Consider the following 15,869-nt stretch of genomic DNA (forward strand, 5'->3'; position numbering starts at 1 on the left):
GTACCGTAACCTCCCACTTACTTTGATGGGACATCAGCATCAGAGACTCTCACACTTCTTGCTGACCCCCTGTTCTGACCCTTCCCAAATATCTACTGCAGAGTGACCAACACCCTCCTAGGTACCAAGCCATTCCAATTACATCCTACAAGGGTTCATATGGTAGAAACGTCAAGGACGTCTCTGCAATTAGGGAGGTACAGCGCAGAATGAAGGCCGCCTAGAGAAGAATTAAATGTGCTTCCGAGATACTCCAGAGGTGTACCATTTCCACCACGGGAGACCCAAGATGAGATTTATGATGATGAACAGGATGGCATGAAACAAAACGGGGGGGGAGGGGGGGCTGGACTCTGGCTATACCATTTGCATTTAGGAAAAGGGGAGAGATGGCGGGGGGGGGGGAAGCACATCACATTCCAATTTGTATCACTGGAAAGGATTCCTAAAGAGATCTGAGAAGGAAGAACTGAGACAGAGCTACAAGAGTTAAAATAACCTCAAAAGGTTACTCCCAATTCTTCACTTGACCATGCTTCCAAAGCCCACCAGCTGCCGAGGGCTAAATAAAAAAAAGTGCAAAAGGATCATTAATTCCTGAGATTTGGTGGCCCAGCATAGCATTTGTTACGCCATGATGAAGGCAATTAAAAATATATTAAGACAGGTTAAAGATGAAAGTCACAGACTCCAAGAAGTCAGCTGTCCTTGAGAAGCCTCAGAAGAGAAAAGTTGGAGTTTCCATCTTCCAGAAGACCATCTCATATAGAGAGAACAAATATATTTTACCAACTGGTCCAATAAACAGTAGGTATTAACCCAAGAGCTACGAAAAATCCAGCTTCCAGTGGATTTCAGAGACATTTGAATTTGACCTATATAGTCAAGAACAGAACCCAGGAATCTCTGAATCATCCTAGATGATCTCAACTCTGTATCTTAGGGAAGGAAAGGATAATTTCGACAAAATAACATTTTTAAAAGTTAAAACTTTTTAAAATCATTTTTCTCATTTCATTTCTCAAGCCAGAAAGGCTCAACTTACTGTTCGTTGCATGCTAAGTGTTACAGCTCCTCGTAACTGCACATAACAAAAAGACCAGTAAGTTCTCAGATCAGTAAGATGTTTACCACAGAAAAAATACTAATTCACAGAGTATTTCTTTGGAATTAATCCAGTGTTTTTTTTCCTCTAGGTCCTCAGAAATAAAATATCTGGGTTCACTGCCAAATGCTGTAGGTCTGCAGAAATAAAAGTGAACTTCAGCATCAGGAAGTGAACAGGAACTTCAAGAAAAACCATTCCCTAAAGTACTTCATTTTTCTGCAGGAAGGGTGCCACTGACTCAAGAGTTCTTCCTTTTCCCCCATAGTCTGCATTGACCCAAATAACAGCTTTTTTCCACAGGACGAGTGTGGAATAGCCATACTACTCAGAAACCATGCACCATGCCAGAAGACCTAATGATACTGCTGTTATGCTGCTGTGCCAGCTGTAGCTACCATGCACTTAACACAGAGCTGATTTTAGAAATACTTAACACAATTTTGATTCATTTTTAAAATCCTTTCTCCTAAAACACAGACTTTCCTAATTCAATGAATCCAAGCATACAGACACCTGAGGAAGAGAAAGACATGGTTATAAAACGTATTATATGAATGGGTTTAACATTTATACCACCTTTAAGCATTAGAAAGTCCAGTCTGGTAGACATAAACATGTATTGCAGCTTACTAGGAGGACAGAAGTCTTTAATTACATACAATTGTCATCTCCTCTCTGAAAAGTCTCAAGGTAACTGATGCTGTAAGCTGGCACTGAGGAGCCAGCCATGATTACTACCTATCTTAGCTTCAATACAGGGTAGATTTTGCATACGAAAACAAATTTTTTGTGGTTAGCTGATCATTACAACTGCCAGCTATTTAAGAATGTTAGCAGCAGTCTCAAAATAGAAGGATTAATGGCCAGAAGGTATGTGAATGATACAAGGTACTGTGTGTGTCAACAAGCTGTCACATTGGTACCAGCATCTATGTGGAAAGGCTTAAGGCCAACTTTGCTCCCTCCAACTGAAGGGATAATCCCTGGCAGCTTTATGCTATCTGCCTCCACTTTAAAGAGAGTATTTAGGCAAAGCAGGAAAAAAATATGGAAAGAGAAGCCAAGCCTAAACTGCTATTCCTCTGTGCTGGAAGCAATGATAGTAATTCTATCCTGCTTAATAATAATAATTCATCTTCAATTTCTCCTGTATAAGGAAGTCAAGGGGCCAACTAAATCAGAGTTACAGCTATTTTACTTTGCACCAGAAAAAGTATCAGGAATGCACCCAGGAATGAGCATCCACAAGGACAAAGAGCAATACCCTTCCCAACTCTGCACAATCAGCTGTCATCTCTCTCCCCCAAGACTTAACTCCACTGATAGTACTGAGCTCTAGGAATAGTTTGTTTTTTTCCAAAAAGATGCTGCATGTAAAGTAGCTTATATTTACAAGTAATTTTTAAAATAAATAACAAAAAAGAAATCCAGTTATAAAACATTTTGGAGGACATTAAGTTAGCCTACATCAAGGAAAAAAAAATCTACTTTATGCCAGTTGTAGTATAAAATATGTAACGAGATACCTTGCAAGGACAAGAGACATCAGCGGATCATTAAAACGGCCAGTAGAAGTTTTAAAAAAAGTCAGTAACATCCCCTATCTCATAAAACAAACAGCTACAGAGAGAAATTGCTAACAGAGACAAGAACTGGAAGGGAGAAATGCAGGCCTCCTTTTTAAAAATTATGGTGCAGCAAACTAGGAATTAGGACACTACTCTTCAGATAACGGAGAGCTGTAATCATGGTATCAGTTAGAAAGAAGGCTAAGAAGCCTTTAAGAATACTGAAAAAAAACCAAAAGAAAATCAAACAAGATATACTTTTAAGCACACCAGATGCAGAGATCTGTGATCGTCATTAAGGTCCACTGCTACACTCAAAACTGAAGAAGCAACAGAGGCCACTGCAGAGAAGTTTATAGTTACTTTTTGTATTCGTTTTCATAAGCTAACATCTGCACGACATCAGTCTCATTCTTCCTTGGCCTACACACAAATATGATGACTCAGGAGCTATACCCAGATAAGAAATTATGTAAACAGCAGAGGTCTTGCTTTCAAATGAATCCCAAAATAGTCGTGCTCAGGCTGACAACTGTACACTCCCTCAGCCATTATGCTGCTCCTAAAAGTCACTAAAACTTTGTCTCTCCTAGATGTAGCAACATCACCAAACAGCTTCTTGTGCAGTAAGGGGAAAAGAGATCCATGTTCTTCATCCACAACCAGGGGAAGAGCTGATACACTATACTCCACTTCAAAGGCAACCTGTGAACAAAGGTTCACAAGCACTGGGCTGTCTGCTGTGGGAAGGGCAGGGGCTTGGGAGACCAAAAAAGGACTCACTATTCATCAGAAGAAACTTAGGAAAGTATAGCCCTCCTGCACAAAGCCTCTCGCTCAACCGCTAAAGAAGCACATCACCATTTGTTTTTCCCCTTACGCCAAACTGAATCTATTAGTCAAGCAGCATATTCCCACTGAAGTTTGTGAATCAATTAAGAAAACATACTTTCAACTACCACCATTAAAAACGCTTATAAGCTGCTTCTACTTGACAACAGGCCTTTCAGTGGCAGCTTAACAAATCACGTATCTAGCAACAAGCTAACATGCACCACAAGAGGCAGCGTGAGCCAATAAACATAAATCAAATGAAGAAGAAAATGCAGAAAGCTTACTAACTGCAGAATGTATTATTGAGCACTTATGGAGTGGTAGCACACAACCTTGTGCTATGACCCGTACAACCAAGTTTGAAGACTTGGAATAAAATTAAAACTCTGACAAAGTCAGTGGGAACTCAACCACCAAACTTTGCAAGATCTGTATTTTTCCAGTAACACATAAAACATAAATACACTGCATAATCTTAAAGACTCAATAAGGAGAAAAATATACCTTTCCCTTCTCTAGGTTTCTTCTTTATACCTAGATCTGGAGACCCATCAGAAATAGCTGATTGTTGGGTCTTTGGTTTACGGCCAGCTGCACATAAAAAGAAAATGGAAGAAGTATTAAACATACACAGAACAAAAGTATTTTACAGTTTGACTTCCCTGAAAGAAGCATATCATACAATTTTTTTTGCCATTTCCTTGCTAAGGGTATAGATAAACTTAAATTCCTAGATTACTACCACTATAGCTCCAATGTAATTCATCATTTGTTTGCTTATTGCATAAGCAGATTTAGTTCAGTTTCAGATGAGTTAATGTTAGGTGAGGCAATCGCCAAACATATGAAATAAGACTTCTACATACTTGCATACTTTCACTCCAGTGTCTGTTTTACGGTGAAATGTATTACTCCTTCTGTTTTGTTTTCGATATTCTAGTATGTGTGTATTAATCTAAGCATCAGTTTTCCTAAGAAAATTTACAACCAAAACTGTACTTTTCTGCACATATATAAAAAATAGTCTTAACAAAATAAAAAGTTAATCACGTGCCCCCCTGTGAACATACCCTACTGACAGGATCATCGTCCTTTCATTATGAAGCAAGTAACAAGCACAAATACGTTTTCAAAGTGGAGACCATTCTGGGATTGCCATTGCATCAAACACTCCTTTATGTGATGTAAATCTAAGTATCACTTAAAGCTAACCACAAACACTGCACCGTTCATTTCGGCTAGGCTGCCTGCTGAGCGCAGGCTTGCCCGGACCCCGGCATGCTGCCCGGGCTGCCGCATGCCTCCTGCCCACCGCAGGCCTCCCGCCAGGCAACTCCCACACCTCTCTGGCCCTCCTGCAAGGCGGCTTAGCAGGGAGACTCCGCAGAGGCAGGCTTTGAGCTGCCCGAGTTTCCGTGCCAGGGAAATCCTCTCCCGGCAGGACCTGCGCCTTTTTGATCCTTTTACACTTCGGTGACCTCAAGGTAAACAGGCCCAAGCAGGGAAGAGGATCGCACCCCAGGGCAGCAGACTGTAAACAGTCCGTGCTCCTGCTTGCAGTTAAAGGAAAACAGCAACGATTTAAGTCTCCTGTCTCAGGCGTAAGAGCACTAATTTTGCCTGATGAACAACGCCCTTCATTAAATACTGAACTTTAACAGTCATTAACTGGAAGACTAAAGTTATGGCTCCATAACTGTGCTGAATGACCTTCTACACTTAAAAAGCAGACATTTGGACCCTCTGTAATGGGAAAAAAATACATAGAAAATATCCTTCATGAAATTTCAGAACTTGCTGAGCATAGCCCTGTAACATAAGCTGCCCAGTAATGACCATTCAAATGGTGGAAAAACAAACAAATAGTTTAATCCAGTGTATGGCCACAGCCACTAAAATTTTTCCATCATGATGTTCTTGCCTAATGTCATCTGCAGTAGAGCTACAGTTGTCTGGGTGTCCAGGTCTGCATATCCATCTTTGTGTGTGTCCAGCTTAAATCTAACCTTACTACATCTTAGATTTATACTGTTTTATCACTACATTGCATTTTTTTTTCTAAATTGCAAGTAAATACTCCATCTTTGCATGTTTGGAAGCTCTAATAAAACAATATTCCTATGGTTACGTGAATTATATTGGTGCCTGTAAAAAAAAAAACTGCTAGACCAGACAGAAACTTCATCCGCTGCCAGCTTTTAACAGCAATCTCATTTGGCTGCTAAACACTTTTAACTCAAACACTGTTCTGAATAGTTTGTCCTTCAAAACATGCCAATCAGATAAATAAGATCTCTCTCTTACCAGGAAGATATGCTATATCTTTTGTAAACTGATTTATGGGTTTGTAAGTTAACATTTATAAAGGTGCAGATTAATTATCAATTGCAGTAAGAAAATGGAGTTATAGCTCACAGTGAATACTTACTGTTCAAAAGCCTCACTGAAAGTAGAGGAACTACAAGAGTCATGCACCTGAGGGAGTATCACTGGCTGTTTAGTCATAGCCAAAGAAAAACACACTGTGATAAACACTACTCCAGTACTACCGAATTCCCCCCTCCAAAAAAAAAAAAACCCACACCCTGCTGACACTGAAGTCCTCCCTCAAGAGTGTTTCTCAGCTGGGGAACTAGAAGACTTAAGAAATTTTTAGAATGCTGTAAGAAACATGCCAACCTCCCCCTAGGCAAAAGCAGGGATTTCTTGCAGTATTTTCAAGCTCCTGTCCTAAAAATACCACTGTGGACACCACAGCTTGCTTAGTTACTTCACAGGAGGCAACAGCTAAATAATCAAATGCATAGGGGAAATGGGGCTACAAAGTTGAAAAAACTGAAAGAATGAAGGAAGAGATATTCCACAAGCAGAAAACCCCAAAGCATGCACAACCACTGTTGACTGCCTCAAGGTTATTCAAGCCTCTTTCCATTAACAGCCACCCGACCCATTCAAGTAATCAGCACGTGCATGCACATACACACACCAAACCCCTTTGCCGCGTAATCCTATGAGCTGGCAAAGGCAGCTTAAAGAACACAGCTCAAGTTTGGTAAATCTGACATTCTGGCAATGAAAGTGTAATATGCAAAGTATTCTAGATTTGATTTTTCATTTGCTATTGGATACTAATAAAGTAACTGAAATATAATTATTGGGACATATGCAGAATTCATTGTAGAACTGGCTGTCAAAAATGGCTTTTCTCCTCAAGGTTACTGTAGTAAGAGCATTCTACAAAATATATTCACTGCAGAAAACCGTTAGTTAATAAAATCAGTATAGAAAAGCTACCATACGTCTGGCTGCAGCATCTTAAAAAATGACATAAGCTGAGAACTTTGGCCCAAAAATGAGAAGATGCCTGGTGTTTCATGCTATAATTCCAGTGTCCCATCACAAATGTCATTCAGTGAAGCACCTCCTGATAATACACATATTACCGTTCTTACCCCCTACATAACTTCTGACGTTCTCAACAGATATTATTTCTTCTCATAGTGGCCTGGATTTCTAGCATTTGAAATATTTGAAATTGAATATAAGACATAAGATGATTCAGGAGTAACTGTCGATACCGATCAGTAAGATCCAAATGTCCAAAGGCAGGATGAAATCCTGCCTTTTCCTCAAAAACATCTCTGAGACCACTCCCTCTTCAAATACATTCATATTTCAGGGAGCAAACATTTATTTACCCACACATGTCCTCTTTGAATCCTTCTTTACCTTCCCTCCACTCCCTAAACCTTGCTTAATAAAAGCAAAAAAAAAAAAAAAAGAAAAAGAAACAAAACCTTTTTCCTTCATGGTTTGGTGAACCACATCCTCCCGTTTATTCTTTTCTTTCTTTTCTGTTGCACACTCATTCTCTAAGAGCCCACATTTCAGAGTTCAATTACTTTGCAATATTATAGGAGTGGAAAAATCAGATAATCTAACCTATCTGCACCAGTATCAATCACACCATCTGCAGCAGGGCACATCAGAAATAGATTTTGCTGCTACAAAGAGCCACACATACCTTTTTTCTTTTTCATTGGTTCATGGATATCAGGGGATGTTGGAACAGGAGATGCATCCATCGGTTCAGATTCCTCTGTTGATACCTCCACGACAGTTTCTGTGATCACATCTGGTCTCATGGCAGCGTGGATAAATTCTGGGGTTGACACACAAGGAGGGACGAAAACTTCCACTATGTTGGGGAAGGGAAAAGAAAAAAAAAAAAAAAAGAGTTATGATGAAGTTTCTACCTATTTTATCACATTTACATGAAATTATTTTAAACAAAGCAAACTAAATAGTATAGCAAGATTTGGTATTAAAAATCTGTCACCCAGAAAATCAATCCACACCCCAAAACATGCACGTACTCAGGAGCATTGTTAGGCATAAGACAAACAGGTATCTCAGAGCAATATTCTTTAGAATTAAACTCAACTTTAAATTAAGCAAGTTAGAGTTCAATCTCTGATCCTAAATGAGCAAACACTGACTGGATTCCACTTCAACCTCCACTTTCTATTTCATAGCTTTCAAGTTACAGTTTGACCATTATTTTAACCAACACAAATCAAGTAACTTCAAAAGGAACAGCAAGTTAAAGGAATCACCAATATTAACTTCGATTTTTTAAACCGATAATACTTTGCAACATAGTGCATTTAGATACTCTCTCTAAAATAGAAAAAAGGTTAGAAATATATTTTCCCTTAAAATAACTGCTTGTTTTATCAATGTAAAATAATGACTCCATTTCAAATGTGTAGTTGTTCAAGCACCTATATCCAATAACCTCTCTCAGAGAAACGAAATCACCTGAAGTATGCTTGTTACAAGATGAAGAAATCACATAAAACTCAAACAAATCAGTAGTTTTGGAATAAGGAAGCAAATGTTTTAAATCACATACAGCTCTATACACCAGCAGGTTTCCCATTCACTTGTACAAACTGGTGGGGGGAGAAACTGCTCAGGGAGCAGGAACTGTGCTTGACATACCAGGACTCCTGGCATCTCTCAGGCAGGTAGGAGACTCCATATGAAGCAAGGCCTCTGCAGCTTCAATTGTCTTATCTGTGCAGTGCACATTACTTCCATGGACTGATGCTTCCACTGTAAAATAATGCAAGATATAATGAGACCAGATTATTTATACAACAAAGTCCACAGATATTGCTGTACAACAGCACTATTCAATCTTAAACACCAGGACCCCCAAATCAACTCGTGTCTTTACACCTTTATACCTTCCTGTCAACAGGAACATTTAAGACAGACCTGACACAAGCAGAACTAAGACCACCACTTCTCAGACTAAATTTCTGGTTCGCAAATGAGCTTCCCACTTCTATTACATGATCAAGAGCTTATGGAAGCATACTTTGCGGACTTGTCTTCTGCCTTCAATTTAACAATAACTATAAATACAAGATTAGTTTGCAAAACAGATAAATCCAGTTTCATTTACTGACATTAAATATATCTGCAAGTTGGGTTTAGCAGGCTTGTTTGCTTAAAAAAAAAAAAAAAAGAAAAAACACAAAGCATATACCACACTACACAGAAATTTTTAAAGCAATAGCTGAGGAAAGAAGGTAAAATTTTCTGGGTTTTTTTAATGTCCAGAAGTTTAAGAAAACTACGTTATTAATCAAAAGTAATTAAAAATAACCTTGAGAAAAGAACACATTTAAATTTTGATAGAGGGCAGATCACAGCAACTTGTACAGAGCAGGAGTATGGAAAAAAAAATCCAAATTTTCAATTAAAACTCTAATCCTACTCAAGGCCAACTCTACAGTCCTCACCCTTGAAAAGGTTTTTAAAACTGGCGACTCCAGGAACACCTGTTGCACATCATCCACACTCTCACTAAGGTACTCCGGCTCTCTCCAGTTGCTCTTTCCATTTATGGCAATCTGCTCAAAGCTGAACCGTCCCAGCAAGGCAGCCAACATCTGAGCAAATCTATCTTTAGCGTAAGCAGGGTCACCTATCTCCAGCGTCAGAGAACTAAAGAGGATTCAGTATAATTCTCTACGGGAACTTCAAGGCATCTACCCTGTTACTGAAAACGTCTAAGAAACAATTTGATATTTCTTTAATGAAAAGCAGAACAAATACTACTAGCATTAGTTCTGCCATAAGAAAACACAAGAGAAGTGCAGGTACACAGGGGAAAAAGTCTGTCTAGCATATTCCAGTTTAATACTGTTGAAAAACAAGGATCAAAAACTTACTAGAAACCTACCGGCCAGTAAGCTAAACACAAAAATCCTGAAGCCAAAAGCGAGCAAAATCAAGAAGACACACAAATGCAAAATCCTGGGCGAATGAAACATCTGGCTGAAACAGCCCGGCTGCCCACCAGCGAGCTGCTGAGGTTTCTGCCCCAGCCCCATCCCCAGACACCAGTCCAGGGCTTTATCTTGTGGAACAGGAGCTGCCCGATGGCACCGACGCTCCACCACCACCTCCCTGCAGCAGCTGGGAAGCATGAAAGCCTCCCTGAGCACAGAAAAGCACGCTAAAAGAGACGATCTCTATCCCAGGCTCCCTTCCCAGACAAGCGGTGGCACTCGGTAGAAGAGCCTTCGGCCCCCAAGAGCCCCGGCCCCACCTGCAGCTCCAGGGCGCTGCCCCCCGTCCCTGCTGGGGGCCGGGCTGAGCCTGGCACCCAACACCTCCACTGAAGCCGGCAGCCTTGCAGCAGACCCTGCACCTAAACATTTTTCCCTCTAAAGAGGAGCTTCAGTTGCACAAAAGTTGCTGACAGAGTTTCCCCTCACCTACCACCTAAAACTTTCCACTGATCATCAGAACATGGAAACGATATTCAGTTAGCCATTATAAATACATCACTTCTACATCAATACTGGAATCAGAAATTCCAAGTCAGCATTAAGCGCATTATTGAACTGCATTATAAAAAAGATTTAAAGTGGGTCAGCAAAGCCTTTCGCCCTCACCCTCCTCAATGAAGAGCTGTACAATTTTCAATTTTGTTTCTGCTGGTTACCGCTTGGTGCATAACTAGTTAGTTTGTTTCTTTGAAAATATCGTGTTCTGCGTATAAACCGAGAGAAGGCAAAAGAATGGTTTAAAGTCAGCTTTGTATCTTTCCAATCTTATGCCGTCCTGATTAGCAGCCAGAGCAGCCGGAAAGGAGACGCAACCCCCAGCATCAGAGGGGAAGACTGCGACTCCACTCCCATGGAGCGAGCATGCAAAGGGGCCCCCTGATCTCTGATCGAGGTAACCACGACACCTCCAATAAAAATACAATTATCTATTCTTCAAATACCTTCTGACATGTGTAAATATGAATTCCACAAATGCTTTTTCAACATTTTACACTTCGGACCCCACTAAAATCACCATTTAAAAAACATGAAAGAAAAAAATAGTAACACTTTTGCTTTGGCTGGAACAAAACACATGCTGTCTGTCTATCATGACTGTTAAACTAACCTAATGCTGCCAAAAAGATATCTATTAAATACTTACTAAAATGAGTGCTATCAAGTTTGAAGTCTTCCCAACTAGCTATGTCCTCTCCACAGCCATTCTTCGGTTTTGGTCTTAGAAGCATTAGTGTACCCAGTCAGCATTGCAATAGTTTTCAGTTATGCTGCAGCAACCTTATTGCCCCAACACATTTGGAAAAGCATAAATTCATCCCTCAATACAAAATCTTACATAAGATATCATTTTGCCACCCTGGAAAAGGTCCAAGTAAACGAGCACAGCAAGTCAAAGTGTTCATTCACTAGGTGTATATACTGGTGGAGAAACAGAGCTAGAAAAAGATCCTGAAGATGAAAAGGGGGAACAAGCCAGAAGTGTTCTCTGAGACAGTGGATGGACAAGCAAAAATCAGTAGGCTGTTCTTGAAGATGACTAGATAAAGAAGGATCTTCAACTAAAAGAAGTAACAACAATTAAATGATACTTGTATCACGACAATTTGTAGTGCTTCTCAAGATAACGACGGGGAAGGAGGCAAACCAAATGAGCAGGGTTCCTAGATAAAAAACACCAACTTCAGTCAAAAGACGTCACTGCAGAAAATCACTGAATGGTATTTGCTCTGCAGGGCCTTTCACTGTAAAGCACGTATTATCATAGCAATCTTAATCCTCTCTCCACATATCCGAGGTTGTGATACCCAAGCAGTTCCATAGTTGGCAAAAAAAAATTAACCAAGGAATAATGTTTATCACCCATGACTCTAAAAATGTCTGATTCAGAAATTTTCTATTATATTTATACCATGAACCATGGTACCACTGTGCACACATAAAAGACTCCCAAAGCTAAAAACAACTGTATTGCTTGAGCAAACAACTTCAGATTTAACTCCCTTACCTTACAGACTCATTATAGGAAGAACTACCGCTTGCCCAAAACAAGCAAAGTGGTTTACTAGAAGATGGTTAAGTTTTCCGGGCTGTGGTAACTGCATGTGATGAGAACTGAAGCTTACCGATCTAGAACACTTCAGGGCTAACATGACCACTTTTACCCTTTTGGGTCTTTTAACCCCAAAATTTCATCTTGCTCCTTTTATGAAGCAATCTGATTCTCTTGCATTTCTTAAAACAGTTTATAAAAAACTCTTAAGCTTTCTGATCTCTTTTGTGCAGAAAATTAAGGATCCTCTTATAATAAAGCATATTGCCATTGGAAAGAAAATAATATTAACTTCTAAAAAACGGACAGTTAACTAGGCTAGTTGATGCCTCTCAAGTGTTGACCTAACGTCTTCTAGTCTTCCATCTTTCTAAACAAATAGTGTGTACAGTAGATTATTCAGGGCTCTCAATAGCTGTTACAAAATACCGAACTTGGTAATTAAGTCTGACAGGGCCCTACTTCAGCATTACAGAACAGAATTGATCTGTTGCCAGTATTCTGTAACAATGCTCCTAGTTTTAACATGAAAGAAGAGCAACAAAATGAACTAAAGCAAGCCATAAGAGGAAAAATGGACTGAAATTTTCAATGTTACTTTTCCAAACTGCAGTACAGCCCCCTATCTTTATCTGAAGAGCTATCAACTGCCCGCATTTACAAGGTCAACACTTAACTGTAGCACCTGATTTACAATAGCTTATCCTTTAATACTATCAGGCAACTAGAGCAATACTGTAATGAAGAATTCACAAGCGAGGAACTCAGTCAAGAGTAACTATATGTACTCTTAACACACTTCATTAAAGTTTACTGCTGCTCACATGCTTGTTTTATCTCAGCATTTTAAAGACCACAATAAACAGTAGCGTAAGGCAATACCAGTGCTTAAGTCATATTTTAATTGCTGCTACACATAATACCCAAAATCTTTCTATATAAAATCTTTCTACACACACTATGTCACTGGAAAAGGGAATATTTTTAGTCAACAGATTGTTTTATGGCAGACCTTTGTTCAGCACCTGAAGGGCAATTCCTTGATTTTGTGAATATTTTGATTTCCCTCATCAGGCTTTGCTAGTTCCAAAGATTTTCAGCTGGAGGGAATATAAGGATAATAAATAATCCACTGCATACCAGCAACTGATAATAAAGACGAGAGCAGTCATCTTAAAATACCTGCTTCCTGGTGTGCTGTACGTTATCAGGCCAATACTGAGAAAATTTTTTTTTTTAAGCCTGTCTTTTTAAAGTCACGTAAGAGTTGCTCTTACAATCAGGAATTAGGATAACCTTAAGTGGGAACAACTTTGCTTCAGCTTTTCTCCCACAGCTATCAAACAATCTGAAGTTTTCTCAACATTGAGGCCACGACATTTGGGAAGAAACAAGGCATATTTAGTGCAATCCCTTAGGATAAAGAATTCCTCTCTTAAACCCACACAGTATCATCTACATACATAAGCAAACAGATATGATGTCCTGATAGTGTGATGATAGGAATACTAGATGTGTGTAGCTCTCCACATCCCACACTGCAATGCAAATATCAAAAGACAAGAAAATAGCATTAAGTTAGCTAAGCTAAGGACACTGGAAAAAGCAATACAAAGGTCAGTTCTTATTTATCTAAGGGTTGGCTCAGATGACCACAAGTAATCTAGTTACAGCAACTTAAGAAACTGTTGAGACAAAAACCAGCTACTTAAAAGCTCTCTATCCACTGACAACCAAAAGTAAAAACTGATTAACTGAAACCTCATGCAGTAATGAGATATACAGAAATCAGAGATTTCAGCTGAACACTTTGTTGGGTAGGGAATCAGCTCTACTGACAAAGTTAAACTATCTTTTTCATTACTTATAAAAGAATATTGAATGCTTATGATGTATTATACTTTTTCAGTTCTGGAGCATAACATTTCTACATTGCTTTTTTTAAAAAAAAAAAAACTTTTCTGTATTAAATAAGCAATCACAAACTTTAGGCGATATGCCCCCCCCCCCTTTTTAAATGGCAATATCTTCATACACTGGCAAATGATAGAGCACTTACGTTCAGCACATATTCACACTCACATGAATCTAATACCATGTTGCCATTAAATATAATACAAAACTAAAGTATACATTCAATTTGTTAGCCTGTGGACACTAGGCTAGGTGTACAGCTCACTAGCTGTAATGCTCTACGCTGTACTTCCGCATATGATCCCAAGGACTACTTAAATAAAAGCAGAGATTCGCACTGCAAAATCACGGCTGATAAGACTTCTGTGCAGGACTCTAGATTTTAACGCTGCATCTCCCGGTGCTTGAGAGTAGCACAACGCCGTTAATAACTATCCCAGGGAAACGCCGCGCGAAAATCCAGCGAGCACCGCCGTTTTCTCCGGGCAGAACTCATGAACTCAACCAGAGCAGCGCAGATAAGCTCTGCGTGATGCTGAGGACGTGTCACGAGCTCCCAGCGGAGCGGCCCCCAGCCGTTGCCGCGGCGCGGCGCCCCGTTCCGCCCACGTGGGGCGCCGCCGCACCGCCGCCGCCGCCGCTTCCGTGTTTACGCGCCGCTGCCAGCGCCGCGCCCGCGCCCCGCCGCCCGCCCGCCGCGCGCCCATTGGCCGCCGCGCGGCGCCGCCCCGCCCCGCGCCCCGCCGCGCTCCGGCTGCGGCCGGCGACGCCCGCTGATTGGCGCGCGGCGCCCGTCACTCCCCCGCGCCCGCGGCCCTCGGGGAGCGCGGCGCTTCCGCTACGGCGCGCGGGTGGGGGAGGGGCGCCGCACCGCCCCCCCCGCCGCACACGTGGGCCGCAGCCCCGCACGGCCCCGCCCCCCGCCGCGCCACCGGGGAGTTTAAAAGGGCACGGGGGGGGGGGGGGGGTGCAGCGCCCCGGCGCGGCGGAGCGGGGCCGTCCGCGCAGGCAGCGTGGCGACGGCGGGAGGAGGGACCGGGCGGGCGGACGGTGGCGGCGGCGGGCACTTCCTGGTTCCCCGCCCGCCCGCGGCCCGCAAACTCCTCCGCCCGCCCCGCCGCAACTTCCCGCGCCGCCGCCGCAGGTGCCCGGCCCCGGCGGCGATCGCTTCCCGACCGCCCTCCGCTGCCTCCCGGCCCGCCGCCGCCGCGGCGAGGCATGCGCGGGCGGCGGGGCGGCTTACCGGCGCGGATGAGCAGGTCGAGCTGGTTGGTGGGCCCCTCATGCAGGGAGGTCGCCATGTTTCCGCGGCCCGAGCGGCTTCACATTGAGCGGCGGGAGCGCGCCGCACTGCCGCGGGGGCGGGCGCAGGGGGCGCGGGGGGCGCGCGCGCTCCCGCGGGGCGGCAGCCGGCAGCGGCACCGCCACGGCGCGGCGGCGGCGGCGCGAGCGCTTCCTGCGGGGCGGCGCGCGCGATCCTTCCGCCGCCGGCCCCAGACAGGAAGTGCCGCGCCGCCGCCGCCGCCTCGCCGCCGCGCGGGGCCGCCCGCGGGCCGCCCGCCGCCCCTCGTCCCTCGTCCCCCGCCCCCGGGACGTTCGGGCCCCGGCGGCGCCGCCCGCGGTGAGGGGAACGGGGGGAAAGTCACGGTGCCTCGGGGCGACCTGCCACGGCCGCCGCGCTGCCCGCGCCCCGGCGCAGCCTCGCGCCCCCGGCGGCCACGAGCACACGGCTCTCCGCAGCCCGCAGCTCCCGTGCCGGCCCCGCTCGCCGCCCGGAGCGCTGCACGCACACGGCGGCTGCCCCAGAACAGCAAAGCGCAGCACAGACGGAGCCGGGCACAGGGATCACGCACGGAAACGCCTTCCCCGCCGCCACCGACACCCGACGTGACCCGCGTTTTAAAGCCAGCCCGTGCTGAAAATCATCGTGCGGAGGAGCGAGCAGCCTCCCTCTGTCCCCGCGGCGAGACTCCCCGCACGCAGCCCTGCCGGCGCCACCCGAGAAGGCAGCAAGGCACCAAAGGTGC

The 15,869-nt window shown here is 43.4% G+C and overlaps 1 protein-coding gene across 4 annotated transcripts in view; it reads right to left on the reverse strand.

The window, feature by feature from the left end:
* Nucleotides 1-15,869, reverse strand: part of ELF2 (E74 like ETS transcription factor 2) — a 39,204-nt gene that overhangs the window by 3,542 nt on the left and 19,793 nt on the right. For 3 of the 4 annotated variants that reach the window (XM_064510718.1, XM_064510720.1, XM_026106146.2), the window contains 3 exons: nucleotides 8,515-8,628; nucleotides 7,535-7,708; nucleotides 4,015-4,101 (listed from right to left, as the gene is read on the reverse strand). In XM_064510718.1, coding sequence (XP_064366788.1) covers nucleotides 4,015-4,101; nucleotides 7,535-7,708; nucleotides 8,515-8,628 — 375 coding nt within the window. Of the gene's footprint in view, nucleotides 1-4,014; nucleotides 4,102-7,534; nucleotides 7,709-8,514; nucleotides 8,629-15,085; nucleotides 15,348-15,869 lie in introns of those variants that run through there. The other variant, XM_064510719.1, reaches the window with a different exon arrangement.

This window comes from Dromaius novaehollandiae, chromosome 4 (assembly GCF_036370855.1).
Source record: "Dromaius novaehollandiae isolate bDroNov1 chromosome 4, bDroNov1.hap1, whole genome shotgun sequence".
In the NCBI taxonomy this organism is placed as follows: Eukaryota; Metazoa; Chordata; class Aves; order Casuariiformes; family Dromaiidae; genus Dromaius; species Dromaius novaehollandiae.